This window comes from Anopheles maculipalpis, chromosome 2RL (genome assembly GCF_943734695.1).
Source record: "Anopheles maculipalpis chromosome 2RL, idAnoMacuDA_375_x, whole genome shotgun sequence".
Lineage (NCBI taxonomy): Eukaryota > Metazoa > Arthropoda > Insecta > Diptera > Culicidae > Anopheles > Anopheles maculipalpis.
Window position 1 is genome coordinate 81,446,025 of NC_064871.1, and position 18,811 is coordinate 81,464,835.

Here is an 18,811-nt window from a genome sequence, read left to right on the forward strand (position 1 = left end):
CAAACTCCTTTAAACTCCAAAACGAACTGCAGAAAACCGGCAGCTGTAGCATGAGCTAACCATTATCCTTTAAGTAGCAAATTCACCTCAACTAACAAGGACGAAACTTGCTGAAGCTGTGCTATTCTGTATCTGACTCTGCCAAGAGCTCTACATACTCAGTCAGGGGTGTTTGCTTGGCAAAATCCACATGCACAGCAATCGTTACTAATTAGCACCGTACAAGAAGCTGCACGCTTTTTCCCACCGCCAGACAAATAATGAATTATCCGCTAGAGGAACATTCTTTTCCGGCTCCCTTTTTTTTATGGACAAATTTAACCCACCCGGTCCGCGGAACAAAACCCGGCTTATAATTAAACGGGATAATTCTACTTCACTACACGGGGCCGGATATTGGAACCGGGTGGTTTGGTTTGTGTGCAGCTTACTCCGAGACTGTACGAGTGCGATCTGTCACACATAGCTCTTAGGTCAGTGAAAGAAAGCCCTGGCCTCCGCAATGCGCAATGTGGGTAAAACATTGCGTACGACACCTTGGTGCTGAGATTGTGGGCGAGTCTCGTTTATTTTAGCGTTCGTTTTTAGTATTCACATTACTGGATGAAATGATTTTTCTCTTTTCTTCTCCTCACACCAATCTCAACGGGGGTTCATTAGCTATCGAATGCTCGGTGACTCGTAAGGAGGTGATGTTACGGGAAAGCAAAAATTAGCTACAACCATCAACAAACAACAAACACACACTTCAAGCCACGCGCACACCACGTTTAGCACAAATTTCAACTCAACTCAACTTTTGCTCATTCAACTTGACTGCTAATTGACGATTTACCATGCACGGCGGAAGTGCGGAAATCTTTGGTGAAAAACTTTTTCCTTCACATCATCGACGCGCCCAATCACGGGCCAAATGAGATGGAAATGGCCAACTTCGACTTCGACTTTCGGGCTAAAAAAAAAGTGAAAAATCTCAGACGATCAGGTTAAGACCAACCGGCTTATCGCCGAGTCGAGCCTGTGGGAAAACATTAGCATGTGGCCAGCTTGCTTCATAAGTTCCAAGCTCTGCCAACAGTGATTGTATGGTATTTTTTCGGTAGAACACATGGCGTAAGTTTATTTCTTTCCACATCAATGCCAACATGCAAAACGGCGTAATGTTTTTGAATGGTTTGGTAAGTTTTTTTTTGTGCCGGGATGCTTTGAGCCACCTGGAGCGTGAATTGTAGGGTAATGGCTTTGATTTTAGTTTGGTATGGTTGTTTTGTTTCTCTTCCGTGCTGGTTGGGTAAGTACATCCTGTTGCTGCTGGCAAGATCAGCTGTGGAAATGCTTTGATCACGTACGCAGTGTAGAGCATTAGTCAAGTTTATGGGAGGGTTTTCAAAAAGCATTTTTAGATACAGGGGGAGTGAAAAAAATCAAAGAATATGCTTCATTAGCTAATTAATTTAAATGTATTGGCAGTAGTTAAGTAAAGGCTGTTCTTAATTAATTAAACCCTGGACACGAAACTTATGCAAGCTAGTACTTTCACGTCTGTATAATTTATTTTGAATTATTTTCCAGATTGCATACCTTTAGGCGATATGTTTCGATGAAAATGGCAAATTGTGTGTTGCAATTCAAAGGCTCTTTTAGCATTTTTATTTCAGGTAATATTCTATCAAACATTAATTAAAACATCTTTAGTTTAAAAATGATACTTTTTGCTGTGGTATTGGTAAAAAAAAAAAAATTTAAACACAACAAAAATTAAATTAAATGCTACAAAACGATTGTTTTGCTTCATTTATTCGTCTGCTAGTTGATTACATATTTGAAACTATTCTAAAACAAAGGTGAAAATATGACAAAGAGTCACCATAGTCAAAATAAATATTCCAAAACAAATTGATTACCATCAAAATACTGCACCATGTTATCTCATTAAGCTCATAACCTCCGATTGAAGAACAACATCAGTATTCAAACCAAATATTCCAAGTCCAAATATGCCCAACCCTATCATACTGACACGTACACCGAAGATCAGTACATTATGGAATATTTGTGGTTCTTTCAGATGGTTCGTGATTTCGACCAACCTAACGAACCGCAACGTGTCTCAGCAAAGCACAAGCTACCCTTCACAGCAGCTGAACCGGTGAGCTAGACTACAGTCAATACTTCTTTTCCATCTACATAGCTTCGCATCGCATCATAATGATTGACGATACCGATACGACCAACAGCACCAACCATTAGAGCACGAATGTCCTGCAAAACGTGCCACCGAAAAGCATCCAAATCTTTCGTGTTCGATACAGAAAAATTCCATCATCGCGTGGTGACCAGCGCGTCAGCGCACTGTGCCTATATTTAGGCGCTTTCACGCTTTGCGCCCCGGTTTCGAAGGCGAAACGGAAATAGAAATATGTGGCGCACGTACGTACGTAGTCCGGCGGCATTCGATCGTCAAGCCCGTTAGACGATGAACAATGCATTGATTCAACGTACCCGAAAGCTTGACAGTTTGAAAGATTGGTATCATATTATTGGTTCGATGCATATAAATCCAGTTTAAAGGTGCCGACGTAAATCGGATTGCATTGGTGGATGCACCATCCACATCTGCTACTTAGCCCTGGTAACGCTTCCAGGTGAGTGGGTGGTATGAAATGCGAAAAAGCTTTCCCTCGTTTAGTTCCTTTTCTTCACATCGAGCCATGCATCCTGTGCTGTGCGATACGTTTCCGATGTTTCGGACAACATCGGTCATCGTTAGAGGTGCATCTCCGGAATCCTTTCTATCTCTCACCCACACACCAGCACACACACTCACATCCACATGACAGCATTCATTTTGAAGTCATCGTCGTTTTGATGCATGAGCGGACGTGTGATATTGGGTACGTGACACTGCTCCAAATGGAGGATATCATCAGTCAGGGGAAAATTGATAAGATTTCCTTCCCAACCCCAATGGTTCCACACGTCACCGGCATGGCTCTTTGTTGTCCTTCCCATGAAACCACTGATTCCATAACCGAACCGGTGCATCACTCGGAGGTAGTGCTTTTGTATCGTTCGGCCACCCGGCGGCAGCACTGTGGGCACGTTTATCCTTTTGAAGGATACGGCGCACCCGACTGCTGCCAACGTCAACGGACCCGGCATACTTTCAGACGCATGGTTATTGTGCTTTTAGCTAACCATTGTCCTCAGCGTTCCCTTTGGCTAGTGCCATCCATGTGACTGACTGACTGCCCGAATGGCTGACGCTCGGGTAGAAAGGCGCAAGGAATGCTTCCTGTCAACTACCACACAAGAAAACGCTCAGGTCAGTAGTGACGATCGTTCGAATGCTCTCTAGCCCTGCTCCTATCCCGGAGCAGTGTAGCATGGAGTGGCATGGAAAGACCTAGAAATAGAATAACACTCAGCAAGGGGGCTTATCGATAAGTCATTGCATCTGTTTGAAGTTACAACTTCGCCAGAACTGCCCTACTGTACCCTACCTTGGCGGGGTTTCCTTTCTAGGTATTATAACACCTGCTAAGGAGTTTGTGATGACATGGGAGAAAAACAATTTTACAAAATTAATTCTTCTTATTCTTGGATAAACGACCCGCACGGCTCATGTCGATCATCTAATGGCTTATGAGAGATTCCATGAAGTTACACAGTTAGTCCTCACTACGGAGAAACGGTCCGGATCGCTATCACCTCGACCATCGGCAATGCAAAAATGATTGCATTTCTTCAATCTGGTTTGCAATCACAATGCAGTTTGAAAACAAATGTGAATGTGTGTTCGATTGATAATTAAGTACATTGTGATTTGATGCATTGGCTATGCAACGCATAGAACACCATGCGTCTCCATGTAGTTTCCGGAGACTTTTTGAGATAGGGATTTTTACAGGATATGAATTTGTCAAATAGTCCAATCTAACGGAATAAAAACATTCCCTTATTCATGGTAAAATTATATTATTAATATTTTTTTCTATTTTTATTTTTGTATTGCATTATATTTTAACTCCAAATCAGGATAAAGAAGCGCAAACTTCTGTGCAATTTGATGTCTCTCGGATATTTCGGGCCTTGAGATTGATTTACTACGCACTCAAGTGAATGAAACAATGATTGAATAAATTCCTTTACCAGAGGCTCTCTCTGGTCGTCGAGATCTGCCATAATATTTACAATGTCTTAGGTCTGTGGTGCGAGTGTTATATAGCTACTGCATTTTTTTGTAAAATAGTGTAACAATTTTTTCCATGAATTGTTGAAAAAACATAGTTTAAAACTTAATAAACTTTTTGGGCAATTGCTGGGTTTAAGTGTCATTGAAATACATTTTTTTAGATAAAAAATCTCAAGCATAATTTCGATATTTCAAGCTATACTCTACTGCATTATTTAATAACAAATATTAGCGTTCGTCCTTCATAAAAAAAATTTTGATCTTAATAGAAAATCATGATCAAGTACAAAAAGATGTAATCCTTCCAATTTATAAAGGTTATTTCCTCAATCTTCAACAATCTACCTTTTCCCACTCTGGTAATCGCTTCAATGATTGTGCACTGTACCCCGCTTAAATACGACTAAATGCACCTTCCAAACTTTGCTTCAAACTAGCGATGCAAAGCTACCGAAGACCACCGCCAAATAAATGGCGTGAAGAAACCCGTAACTCATTTACGCTCGCAGTGTACATTAGCTTTCCCACGCCGAACGTTACCAGACGCGTTAGCTAAGCTGCTGAGCTGGGTCGACGATGAAACCATTCCCATCGAGAACCGTCCAGCCCGGTCTAACCATCCTGTGGACTGAGGCTTGCACGATGCCTAACACTTTCACGCCAGCAATTTGTTGATGGGAAGTAAAACTTTTCTCGTTAAGCCAAACACCGGGCTTAGGGTGGTTCGGCTCTCTTTCAGGTGCATTCAATATAGACACACACACACATACACACCGATAAAAGAGCAACAGTGCAATAGCGAAAATAGCGGAAGGACATAGTTGTGCGGTTTTAGAAGCATTACCGTCAACGGCAAACCATTGAGAAGGCAATTTTCAGCTCGTCCCTCACAATTGCTGCCCGGCATTCGCGTGAAGCGATGATCTTCGTGCGCTCGTGGGGACCACGTTGCGGTCTGTAAGGGTAGTGGCGTTTAAGCCACTTGAATATGAAAACAGCTCAATTACAGCTAATTAAGACACAACAGCTAACCACTGACCAACAACAAAAAAAAAGGACGAAAAAGTGAAAATGGTGGAAAAGATTCTTTCGTCTGCGTTCGAGCGTTGGTGGACAAGCTTTCTATCTGTGAGGGTGTTTACCTAGGGGAGGGAAATGGTAGGAAAAGTTGCACATTTTTTCTTGTTGTGCTGATTTTTTTTTTTTTGTATTTGCTTGATGATAATGCAACCTTCGCTGGTGAACCGATCAGGCGTAGCGAGATGGAAAAAAGTGATACGGGCAGCAAAAACCAACCAGAACCAGTGGTAAAGTTTTACCGAGAGGATAATCAGCGTAATTTGCTCGAATGGCCAACTGCTACCACAACGGAAGGGTGGTCCCAGGTGGGTGCAAGTGGTGCGAAAGCGTTTGATTGTTAAGGACGATGATGAGAGGCTGTTAATGATCACCTTACCTTTTCGATAGGCACTGATTGCTGGTAATCGGAGGATGGGTAATTTTTTCTTTTCTCGTTCGCAAAATGAACTGCCACCAACGGTGTAACAACTCTGGCGGACGGGTACAATAAATGGCAATTTTGTGTGTGTGTGTGAGCTGCTAAGCGGAATAATAATTACGCTTTCATACTGTAGGATTACAGTTTTAATACGTCCTTACTTCATAGCGAGGATTGTTTGTAGTTACGTTATTCTGCTCCTAAATTTATGCAAACAGAATTGCAAAAATTATCTAAAAACATTTTAAAAACGCCTAAAAGTATACAATTTGAATAAACATCTAAAAAAATCCTGTAACAACTCCCAAAAGAAGGAGGGAATGGCTTTAGATTTTTGTACGATATCAGTAGAAGAAGTGCTAAAAACTATGGCGTTGAGCCATAATTCTAAAACAAATAATAAAAATAAAACAAATAAACTCTTTAAACTATGTGGTTTTCAAGCTTTTTGTATTCATAATACTGCACCAGTTTCAATCACACAACTCTGTTTCAATAGTTCTCTCATCACTGTACGACAAATTGATTGTCCCGAGCGTCCCGGACATCGGAACATTGTGCTCCCGGAAACGAACAAAAGCCTGTAACGGTGAGGATACCTGCATGTACACACGCACAGTTTACGTGCTGACGCAGACTAACCACAAGACAGCATTACCCATCACTATAAACTACAAATACACACACTACACAGAACCGAACAAAAAAAAAAGGAGGAAAGGTGAGAATGGAGCATGATAGGGGGACCGGATGGTGAAGCAAATGAAAGAATGAAACAACGGAACAGAGATGAAACACATTGATATAATTATTACAATACGTACGTGCCTTCCTGATATGGGCCTTCCTCGCAGAGCTCGTGTATCACTTCATTAGTGCCGTGGTAGAGTTTGTTGAAGTGGTCCCGCTGATGAATATTCATGCAGCGTCGGGTGTAGCTTCGTATACAGTGCAGTCCGGTGTGGAGATCGCTGTGGAAGGTGGTAAGGGAGAGAGAGAGAGAGAGAGAGGGAGAGCTATCACCAATGTATCCCTAGTACTTATCACTATGATTTAGATGATTGAATGTTGTTGAGGGATGATAAAAGGTTTTATTGTTTGCGATGGTGTGATGGGAAACATTTTAAATGTGTTTATCCGCCAAGATTTGTACAAACAAGGCTCAGTTTTCTCTTCCATAAACGGCTCATTGTTACACAAACACCGTTTGTCATAATTTTCCATAAAAACCTAACATCGATTTGTTAGCAGAATCAACACTTTTACGACCGACACTGTAAATGTCGCGCCCGGTAAACCCTTCACAAAACCGTGCCCCAAAAAAAAAACTTTCCCCTTTTGCTAATGCTCTAATGAAGAGTCGCAAGATTTTTGGCAGCGCCAGATCTCCCCTGAGAGTAGGTCAAAACGAGCGGCTAAACAGCTTTTTATTCCGGCTTCCGTTAACCGACGACAAAAGATGCGTTGCGTGCGTGCCCTCATTCGGTATCCATTCCGTGCCGATCAAACTAGGTCGAATTTGTTCGTTGTCATGGCTCGCAGAGCTGACTGTGTGGCGCTGCTAGCCCGGTTTTGCCTGTCCACACGGATGCTGCAGAGCAGACAGCGAGTCGGCGCTTGATTGAATTGATTTACTGTATAATGAGCGTCGGCTAGCCATAGTGTCGCCCTCGAACCGGCTGGGCTGGCGCCAGACTTTCGGTTAGGTTTTATCGGTGGAAAAGGGAAAGGAAAATGTAAGGAAAAAAAAACACACATTTCCACATCTCTGATGGTAAGGGTTTTGGTTGGGCATCATGTTCAAGGAGAATAAAACAAAGAGATTGGAAGTCAACCATGAAAGAAGCGTGGAGGCACTTTAGATTTTGGGTAAGAGTATGTCAAGGGCTAGGGAAAATGCTGACCTTGTTGATGTTTTGCTTTTTAATAAATGGTTGTTTGTGATTTCTGATTTCTGAACAGCGAAATACTGTTTAAGTAAAGAAAATGTCTATAATCAGACTTAATGTTGAGTATATCAGACATGTATCTTGGCATAGTTCCCATATGGGAAGGCAAAAATAGTTATCACTGTGTTGTTTTGAACCATATCTATTCAGAGTAAATTTTTTACCAGTTTTAACTGGTAAACTTAATTTCAGAATTGCTGAATAATTCGACAGTAATTGAGGAACTCTGCATGATTATTTTCCCTGTTTGTAGCTCAAGGATTCTATGGCCCTTAAACTTTGTTCTATCGTTTAGCCTGAGCGAATCATGCTACTTACCTTTCTTACCGGACTAGATTAATTTTTGGACTAGGGACATTCTAACACAGAAGAATGACGGTACAGTGCATATTCCTTTTCAAGATTATAACTGGGACCGTTGACGCCTTGTCTGTTCTAGGGTCTATAAACATCTTAGCTTCTAGTAGATCGAGGCTCCTAGTCCGGTGCCATCTTGATGGCATTTACTGCGCTTTGCATACATTTAGGCGTTTTTCGCAAAGTGACGAACAAAGTTCGCCGGGACGCGAGGCTTTATGAAGCATTTACCGAAAAATTTCACTTTTACTTTGTACAACATGATATTTTAGAACATTTTTCAATGATTGTACCTTAAGGCCAAATAAAGAAAAATGCAGAAGAGAGTTCTTTAATTACAGTTTTTTAAGTACATGTCTTTAACAACAGTCTTTAATCTAAACGATGACTCTTTCAACTCTCAAGGTCATCTAGAGCAGCGTTTCTAAACCTTGTTTACACTGATACTAACGATGTGAAACTGCGAATAGAGCCTTCATCTTTAAAGCATTCCATTCAATAAAATTCAACACCTACACCTCTTTATTTCTGTCACTCAAACATTCCATCGAAACAGCCACCAAAACAAAAGACAACATCACTTCCCACACTCCTTCCAAGCCTGCGTGGGATGCATTTCAAAGTGGATGCTGTGTGCTTGCCCACCACCAGCCACTAATCCACGTAGCCGATTGATCCCTTCATCCACCACCACGCAAACCATCACACTAATAGCGTACCATTCATCTAGATCACAGAGAACCGCCACGACAAAATCGGCACGCCCTCACGCCGGAATAGAGAAAACCATTCATTTACTGTCGCGCGGCTTAAATCCACGCACGCACATCAAACCTATCATCTTCAGCTGTAAAATTTACACTTACACTTGCCTGTACACGCCAGCCCACGAGCTCGATGGTTGTGTGCTTTTGTACAACAATTATTGATTTACACACAGCTAATTATGTCGCACACCGTGCACCATGCCCCCCAAACATTCACCACGCGGGAGACAAATTTTACAGTTCATGATCTGATAACGAGCCATAAAAATAAGCCATATCTCCCCATGGTGGCCCCTGCTTCCGGTTCCGGATGTTGTGTTTATTTGGTTGCGTTATTCATTAGTGCCAGGTTTTGTGGGTGCGGAGGGTGATGATATTTCGAGCTGACGCTCATATCCTAGCGCGATAAAACATCATCTCCCACACCTTCCCGAAAAGCGGCGCGGAAAGGTGAATGAAATGTGAGCGCAAAGGGTAATAAAATGGTCGAGTGTTGCTGGAAAGAAAGGAAGGCAGCTACTGAAAATGATGGTGTAATTTGTCTCAACATATCTTCTTCTGACATTTCCGGATGAGGCGAGACACGGTAAAGTTTGGCAAAGGGGTGTGTAAACTGGATCGAGGTGCCGAGGTACATGTAACATACACATTTCGTACATTTGGCATGGTAATCATTTTGTGGCCATAACCCGTTTTTCGTATCGGAGGCTGAATGTGGTAACTTCGTGAGATTACCGGCTTCCCTCTTCTCCACGCCTGGCAGTACTTTCGCTTATCAGTAGGCAAGTAACAGCAGCCAGTGCACACACAAACACACACACAGACGATACAGACGTATACTTCGCTTTACGGGCTCGTTTCGCATCGCATAATTGCCAACCCATTTCCGGTTCCGGACCGAACCGGACGCTTGGGCAGTAAAAAGGGGATGTGGTAAATTACTCCCTTTAAATTGAGTTAATTTCATTAGGAAAATTTCATAAATTGAATCACTACCTCCGTTTTCTCTGTCGCGTCTGTGTTTCATTCATTCCGATACACAACCACCGGTACGGAATGAGTCAAAGTGAGGATAGATGTTGCTACCGCTTCTATAGCCGCACGGGAGACAAATGTATTCGAGTGCTTCGTGTGTATGTTTGCTTGAAATAGGCTTCGAAACTTTGCTCCCGACACGTGCAGCCAGTTGTTGTTTTTTTGTTTGAGTAACAACTTTCCAAAAACAAAAACCTCGTGTGTGTGTGTTGCGTTTAGAGCCTGCATCGTGTCCAAGGGAAAAGCTATTGCGCGACTGTCATTATTCATTCTGCACGTCGCACATCTGTGTGTGTGTCCACAGGGGGAATGTCAACCAAGCTGGTGCGGCCACCGTCATACTTTTGAATGAGCCAACCTCCACTGTACCTTCGCAGGTTTTCCCGTCTGAAGTTTTCGAGTCGTAGTCGAAATTATGTCGTCAGCACCATTCCGAAGACAAACGCATCCGTGGAGGATACGAGTTGTTAGAACGATGCGGCACGTACACAAGCAACAAACACACACACACAAAGGATGCGTGTTTTGCTCCGCACTCTGTATTTTTGGCTAGCATTCGTCAAAAACGACACACTGACCGAATGACTGACAGGAAAGCAGCATAATATGGCGGTAGTGAGATAATTTAAAAGAGAGAAGAAAAAAAACAAGCGGATATCTGTTTCATGCTGCCTGGATAAAGGGGAAACAAAAAGAAAATGGAAAGCTAGAAAAACAGCAGTACCACCCGCGCGGCACAGTTGAAACCGAACCTTTGGCAAGGAGCAGCTTTTGTCATAAATTTTAATTACGTACACCATGTGTGTGTGTGTGTTTTTAGGTTAACCGTGGTATGTGTACTGTTCGCCTCGTTGTTGAGGTATAGTTTTGTGCGAGCATTTGTGCGTGTGTGGCACGTTTTGTGATTTGTTTTAGATGTTTGTTTTGTGTGTATGGACTGTGAAGATGATCACAAAAGGGGTGACACATTTAAGGAATTTAGTATAATGTTTTAATGAAAGTTTTGCTAAAGGGTAATAAAGGCTCTCAAGTTGTACGGGATTCATCTCATGCTAGCTTGTGTGAAAAATCACTGTAGATTGTGACCATTATGCGTAGGACATAAAAATATTATTTAAATAAATCATTATTAAAATGAGGAAATTTATTTGAAATTATTGTTAAGTGTCGCAAAAGCTAGCTTTTATATGAGACTAATTTATAAAAACATTTCACTTACTAATTTCATAATTTAAACGAGACAGTTCATACTGTAATTGAAATAATACTATAGTGAGTCATATTTTTTTAATTTAAATGGCTCAATATACGGAAAAAATTAATATTTAAAAATGATTTGAGTAGAAAATTGATTGAATTACTAAAATTTTTTTAAAACTAGTTAAAAAAAGATTTTTGTTGGATTTTATAAACCAATAGTTTATAATTTTCAATATGTCCAACTCAGTCATGTTCACAAACGACTGTGAAGCTTGCATGTGATTTTGCTGCGTGCAACTTGAGGGCCTATATTACTCTTTAGCCATGTTCACCCTCTGTTGGTTTCAAATAAATATGATGAATTTGTAAGGTGTATTGCATAGCTTTGGGCGTTTTTGTTCCTTGTTGCTATTTCTGATAGAGTTACACTAATTTTCATAATTCTAATTAAAAAAATACTAAAATTAAGCATGAAAAGGCGAAAAGGATAACCGACTTGTGAAGGTCCCTCTAGAATATTTGGTTGTTGTGTTGCGGTTTTTGCGTCCTGTTGGCGTTTTTCGCATAGTGAAGAAAAAAATTCGCGAAAAGGCTTTCTCGACTCGTCATCCAAACTTCAAAAAGCTCAAAAACAAAGTCTCTTCTTTTGATCACCCTTTCAAAATGCTTGCAAAATCCTTTAACGGTCAGTCAACGCTAGGGCAGGTTTCAGGTGCTAGCACTAAAAGAGCCATTTGTCTTGCCCCGCTAGTTTTAGCTGTCATTAAAATGAAACGGTGCGACACAACAACCGGTGCAAACGTGGCAATGCTCACTCTGTCTCTCAATCTACACGGTGGCCACCAAGTCTGAATGAGCAATTTTGTTTCTGTGTGTGCCACGTACGTGCTGTACGTGGGTTTGATTTGTAGAAGATTTTGCAAAGTTGGCAAAAAGTTACGCTTTTCGTCTGGGGGAAGATAATTAGACTTGGGTTCTGATTAAGTTGCTCTTCTGGTTGGAAACATTTAGAGGTGCCATTGTGGTACGTTTTGTTAGTAGAATTTATTTGAGAATGTTTTATATTTGATTTCATGCACTGTTTGTAGAGAAAATGGCATTATTTTTTAAATGTCTGTTTAGTAAGTTAAGAGTCCAGAAATTATGCTAAAAACACAGTTTGCAAATCTTCAATTCAATTATAAACAAAGATACTAAACATATCATTCTCGTCACTCTGGTACTTTTATTATGATTGAAACTTTACATTTCAATTTAAATTTTACATGCCTTCAAAAATCCCTTCTGCAACACTACTCTGCAAAGCTACTGAGCACAACTCAATCCAATGAAGTTGTACTAAAGATCCTCACCCACATCCACAAAGTTCTATCTGAAATCTGTTTCCATTTCTAACGCAACTAAGCTTCCCCCGTCATCCTCAACCCCGAAAGAAGCAACTATTCGAGTGTGTAATTGAGTGTTTGTTTGTGGGACCGTGTTCTATTTCACGCCTGCCCCCCTCCCCCCCCCCCCTTCTGGCATCATCCTGCCTTGACCGTCTATAGCTATCGAACTTCCCGGTTCAAGCTTGTCTTGCGTTCAACCGTTCGAAAGGACCAACAGCGACGACGATTACACACCTAACCCTTACCATTTCTTTCACACTTCTTCAAGAACTTGTGAAAAAGGGTTGTGAAAGATTAATCCCTTTCGTTTTTCTTCGCAATCCTTTTGTGCCGGACCTCGGGACAAGCGTGTGTTCAAAGTCACAGGACGACGTGTGACATGCATGAATCCGATAAACGAACGACCGCCTCCCACACGCTGAACTGAGGTTCTGACACATTTGCCTTATACTGACACTCGTTCGGTCGAACGATGACTTGGTGCCGTGGTGCCGAAGGGGATCTGTGGGTCGGTGATGTCCATTCGAACAACTTTACAATATATACACACATCCTCGTTACCATTCTGGGAGTGCATCAGCACTTTGTACGGTGCGGAGTAGTCCATTTCCCCAAGAACAGCTTCTAGCGTGAGGCTGGTCGAGCTTTATCCCAATCCCTTTTCTCCATTTCCGGTCACTTTGTTACGATAACAACTGTATCCTTTCCCCGGACGCACCAGCGGGTCCGGTGTATTTGCTTAAGTCGATTCACTTTACCTCGCCCTCGATTTCTGCATAATCGTCATTCGAGTGAGGCTTTTGACCGGAACCGTCTACGGAGCAGGGTGCCATGGTACGAAACCGGGTCAGCTTTTTGGTATTTACTAAGTACATCTGTTTGTTGCCACACTGTTTGGGGGCAGGTTGGATTTGCGAGCGAGCTTTGCCGGAACTTTGTTTGTCTCGCACCTCACACCCTGCGAATCTGCAACCGTCTGTCCATCTTTCGACCGCTTATCGCACCAGTTGGACACGTGAGAACATAAACTGGACCGGAGGAGACAACGAACTTCTTCCTCTTTGATCGTACCGTTCAATGGCAAAAGGTGGTCACTGCTAGTTCATTTATATTTCATCTGATTTGATATGTGAACTTTTTGGCAGATGACTAAGCCCCGGCATGCGTAAAAGTAGTGCCGTCCCACTGTCCACTGGATGGACAGTCGTCGTCCCTTGCCGAGGTGAAGCGAAACAGATGCACGCTACGGCAAGCGTGTGCCTTTGCACGCATTCCTGTCCACCTCTTGGGGCCAACTCGAGTTTGTCAACCAAGCTTGGTTCAAAGCCCTGGTCGTCCTCGTGAAACGCTCGAGTAATGTTTATTTATGTTGAAATACATGTTTTATTTGGCCCGAGCAAATAGCAATAGTTCCGTTGTAACGACTGCACCACGCGAGCCATGCGGCGAATGTACTTCGGGACGATGGCATACACTGGCGATGCTAAAGATTGGACACCGTTCGGGGAGCAAATGGAGCAAAGAAACGTTTTGCCTTTTGGGGTGGGAGAGCTTGCCTGGGATAAGTCATTCGAAAGGAAGTTGCTTGGTTAGCCGAACGTAAAACGGTTGCATTCAATTTCTAGCCGCTTTTACCAGAATGTTGGCTGCTGCCGAAAAAAAAAAGAGGACCGTGTGGACAATATTGTCGGCCTGCTTGACTGTATCGCTTGTGTATCGGGTCGGGTGGGTTTGAATTATTTGTAATATCGTCCCTATCCTACCGGGCAAACGGAAACGGGGAAATGCAGTTTTCTTATTGAATTTTTCGTCCAAACCTCATGCGGGAGAAGGTCTGACTCATGTGCTGTTGGGAAATGAGATTCTTTGGCAAATGTTAGATTCCCTGTACGATGGGTGCTTTCGTGCGTATTCTAAACGGGCGTCGGTGTTATCGAATGCAACATTCAGGTGGAATCGATTCAGGGGAACATCGGGCTGAAATCTATTGCATTCCCTATTTCTCATATTGGATGTTCGATTGGATAAGGATAAGGTTAATGAAAGCTTTGCTCGTGGGTGCTGTGGATGAATGGATGGAACTATACATTTTAAACTTCTGATGAAGAATACCACAGAAGCAACCCATTTTGTGAGTGATAATCGCAGCGTGTGTGAAATGTAATATATAGCTTTCAAATGGATTTTCAATAAACCTGCACTAAGGGGTTGTTCCGGCACTGGTACTTTTTGGGAAAGCCTGGTGCAAACTATTATTATGAGGATAAGAAATAGTTTCGCAGGTAGTTGTTGTGATATTGAAATATTTCTAGACAGTTTTCGAGAGAAGTCCAGTGTAAACGATTATTATGACTGTAGGAAATATGTTACGCTCGGAAAACTTTGCAGCAAGGAGCGAGGAAAGCGAGAGGATATGTAGGTAACAAGTATTTTGAGTTATTGAACTTAAAACATAAGACATAAGTACTAAATGTGTATATACAGTTTTTAATTAAATAACAAGTTTCTTTTGGTGTGAATGGACATTTTTGTTAAATAAAAACGGTGACAAATGTTGCAGTTTAGCCAATGAATATTTTACTCGAGCAATATTAACTGTCTCAACCGATCAAACCTTGCATTTAGCAGTGAAGAGAGCAACCGACGGTATACAAAAATTGTAATTCTAACAGCACTAAAAATTTATGAAAATTTCAACTGATTATAATTAGAGAAAATGTTCTCTAGTTGGAAGGACGTAATGTGAGCTTTAAATACAAGCATTTTTTTTGTATTGTAATATACTCAAGAAAGCCACCACCCTGACAAAATCTGATCCTCACTAAACAAAAATTCCTAAATGTAGGCAGAGCCAAGGATTTTTTTAGTGTGGTTGAAATGAGTTGGTTGGTAGAAAGTATGGTTTAAAATTGAATTAAAACTCCTTCACTCCCTCTGACGAGCTTTGATCTCAGGGTGCATCAGAGTACTAATGCATCCTGAAAGTGGGATCGCGTGCGCTTCGGAAATGGCACTAACAGTAAGTGCGAGGCTCGATGGTGTAGGTGACAGCGGCGCCAGTCTTCACACGGCAGGACCACGGTTCAAATCCAATCCGGACCGTCCCCACTTAAACTATACAACTATGGGGTATCGGAAAGTCTAGAAAGTCATTCGATGGCCGGCGTGACCTGAGAGGCCCGTTTTTTTGTTATTCATAACGGACGGCCTGGCTGTATTGGTTACAACAAAATTAAAATTAGTATACTCCTTTCATCTTTGCTGGGAGACATTTCTTTCTCCGAGCTGTGAAAGGGCACCATATCCCGGGTGTGCTCGCTTGTTCCGTTGCATATATTCCGTCATCCAAAGCCAAAGTCGTGTTCATAGCGAGGGTCTTATCGTGTGAGGGCACCTTATCCCGGGGTGTATGTGGGCGTTTCCATGCTCGTGGTCCTGATGGTAGCGGGGGTCTTGATCGTTTTCCATTTCGATGGTTCCTTGATTGTGTCCGATCATGAAGTCTCGCTTCTTCTCCCTGTCGCTGGATTGTCCATCCATAGCATCGGCCGGTGAAACTTCTTCGATATGGTACACACTTAGAAGCCCGTTAAGCCAAGAAGAAGTAAGTGCACGCGATCGTATACAACAAGGCAAAAAAACAAGGAACGAATTGGAAAACAAGGCCTTACAATCAATGTACAACATCAGCGAAAGAAACGTTGAAAACCCGATGCAGAACCGTAATTCTGGTTTTGATTTTTAAGATTGTATTTCAACAATGTGTGGTGATCTAAATCAACATGAAAATTGGAAAACTTTTACATTGTTAAGTAATCCCAAAGTACTAACTGTCGTACAAATCACTTTTGTCAGTACAATAATGTACCCTCAAGAAGCATTCAGACGCAAGAGATTGAATTCATCAATAAATTCACCTAATTTTTACCACCCTAATTCCTAATGGACGGACTAAATTGGATTTCTTTGAATGTTTTGTTGGTGTTTGAAATTATTCGGCTAGATTTGAAATAAAATCTACCATTTCTAGCCGCAAACTTTTCCCATCGAATATCGAATAGCTCATTTCTCAGCCACTGGGCCACCGAGTTTTCTTGTACCGGCGCCATTCTCAGCCTTGCGATTGACAGACGCCGTCGTCTTTGCGATCACCACCATCGTCATCATCGGTGTTCGGATGCTTCGTAGCTTTCCCAATGTGACGATGGTTGAATTCCAAGCTGGGTAATACCATTTGCCCGTATCCCAGCGCAAAAGGTTCAACTACCCGAGAAGGTGGTTTCAAATCACTTCGCACATAGGATGCACACACTCACTTGTCAATTGCCTTCTGCAATCTAAACCCGTCTGCTAGGGGAGCATTATTGGTGAATGCTACGCTGCTGCTCATAGAAACGGATTCTATGCAGCTAGAATTCGACTTTGCAGCTTGGTACTTTTCACGCCACACCCGTTGCGTTCGTCTTCGGTCCACCGGAAATGTGTTAAAACGTTAAATTAGAAAAGTTTCTCACTTCTAATTATTCGCCTGGCTCGAGTCTCGAATATTATCACGACACTTTCCCCGGGAACGGTGTAGAACAGTTAGTCCAGAGCGTGTGTGTCTGTGTGTGCACACTTGTGAATGAAGTCGACGACAACCCGAAAATAGTTTGACGCCTTCCGCTTTCGACCCTTCGGTGCCGGGATTTGACTTTCCGCGTGCCCTGCGTTAGTTCGCATTGTTTGCCCCATCCGGTCAACCGGACGTATATGGCGGTAGATACTCGGTCTGGTGTAGCCCAACCCGATCGTTTTGTTGTTCCGGCGGTTGTTTTGAGGTTTTCACCCTCTGTACATATTCGCATGGGAGTCACTTTTCCGAAGTTTCACAGCTGCTTCCGGTGGGTAGCGATAGACGGAAAATAGCGTGTGTGTGAGAGGGAGAGAGAGCGAGCGTGTTGTGGGACGTGTCTATGAACGCAGTACACAACAGCATGTACCATGTGGTTCAACCGAACTTCAACTGCATCCGACCGGATCGTTCTGTGGTTTTGCGTCGGTAGGGCTAGCTGACTCCAACAATCCTACCACCGTCACCCACCACACACGGCCACTGTCGACAGGACACGAGTACGAGTGCCCCTATTAGTGTTAAAGATGGTGGCGTGGGTTAATAATTTGCCCACTTGGAAACGGTTAGCAGATGGAATGGACCCGCTTTACTCAAACGAGGTAGGATAATAAACCAGTGTAAGGGCAATGCGTGTGTGGCGTGACTTGAATGAATGAAGTTTTTTTTACTAACCTCTCCTGCTCTAGATAGAACTCGCTTCTACTGAATCGTTTGTAAACGGAATGCAGATTGACCTATTCCACCGGTTTTTGAAATATGTTCCTATGAAGTATACCCGATTGCCTACATTCAGACGTGTTTCAACTCATTAAGGTTTTTTTTTTAACAAGTAGGCTTTTCCATTTTAACCAAATAACACCAACAGACGCAGATAGTTTAAAAAGCTACTGTCCCATATAATGATGAGCTTTAACTTTTACAACTATCATAGAAAAATGTGCAGAAAAAAAAAACAGTGATAGAATGCGTAACCCTTTCTGTAATATGAAGAGTAATTTTAAAGTACACTTAATTAGATTAGATTTTCAAAGTTGCCGAAGAAGCTTAACAAAGTTTAAAGGCTTACAAGACTAGAGGCTTCGACTTCTAGCTGAAAAAGTTTTGGGACAGTTTTCATGTATGATTCCTGTAGATGGAGACGCCTGGTACTTTGTATGAATAAGTAAAATAATTACCTTATAGAAACTTTTCTTTTACCCTTTGTTTTTTTGCTAAAAAACTATTAGGTATAGACATTTTTTATTACATAATTTATGGTTATATAGTTAAACGGCTTCTTCTTCTTCTTGGCTCAACGATCTCTAAGGCCATGCCGGCCATCAAAATGGCTTACTAGACTGCCGATACCATGTAGTTGGTTAGTCAGTCCTCACTACGGGGCGACGGTCCGGATAGGATTTGAACCCCGGCCCTGCCGTTTGAAGACCGGCGCCTCTGTCGCCTACTTCACCGGGCCGCCCCAAAGATAAACGGCTATGAAGCTCTAAAAAAACTAAATTTTCAAGAATTTTAATTGCCATTGAATTTCCCTTTTAAATTACGTATAAAAATGAAGGTCTGCTATCTTCGTTCAGGTATGAAAGAGTAATTCACTTCAACTCTAAAGGACAAACCAACTGAGTATTTCTGACTGTAAAATAATAGAAAATCTTTAACAAACTGGCAACATGCTCACAAAAAATATTTAACAATTAAAAAAACTCCTAAAATTATCCCTAAATTGTAAATGTGGAAAACAAGATCGTAATGCTCGTAACTATAACATTCAATCTATCCGTTTGAAGACCATAACTGCACAGTACAGTAC

At 42.0% G+C, this 18,811-nt stretch overlaps 3 protein-coding genes across 3 annotated transcripts in view; 2 read left to right on the forward strand and 1 right to left on the reverse strand.

The window, feature by feature from the left end:
• Positions 1-18,811, forward strand: part of LOC126567977 (recQ-mediated genome instability protein 1-like) — a 269,968-nt gene that overhangs the window by 165,417 nt on the left and 85,740 nt on the right. The window lies entirely within an intron of this gene.
• The window catches only part of LOC126567974 (transcription initiation factor TFIID subunit 5), a 136,679-nt gene that overhangs the window by 17,846 nt on the left and 100,022 nt on the right, over positions 1-18,811 (forward strand). The window lies entirely within an intron of this gene.
• The window catches only part of LOC126568357 (uncharacterized), a 38,245-nt gene that overhangs the window by 7,867 nt on the left and 11,567 nt on the right, over positions 1-18,811 (reverse strand). Inside the window, exon 3 of the mRNA XM_050224820.1 lies at positions 6,522-6,664. Within this exon, the coding sequence (XP_050080777.1) occupies positions 6,522-6,664 (143 nt within the window). The remainder of the gene's footprint in view (positions 1-6,521; positions 6,665-18,811) is intronic.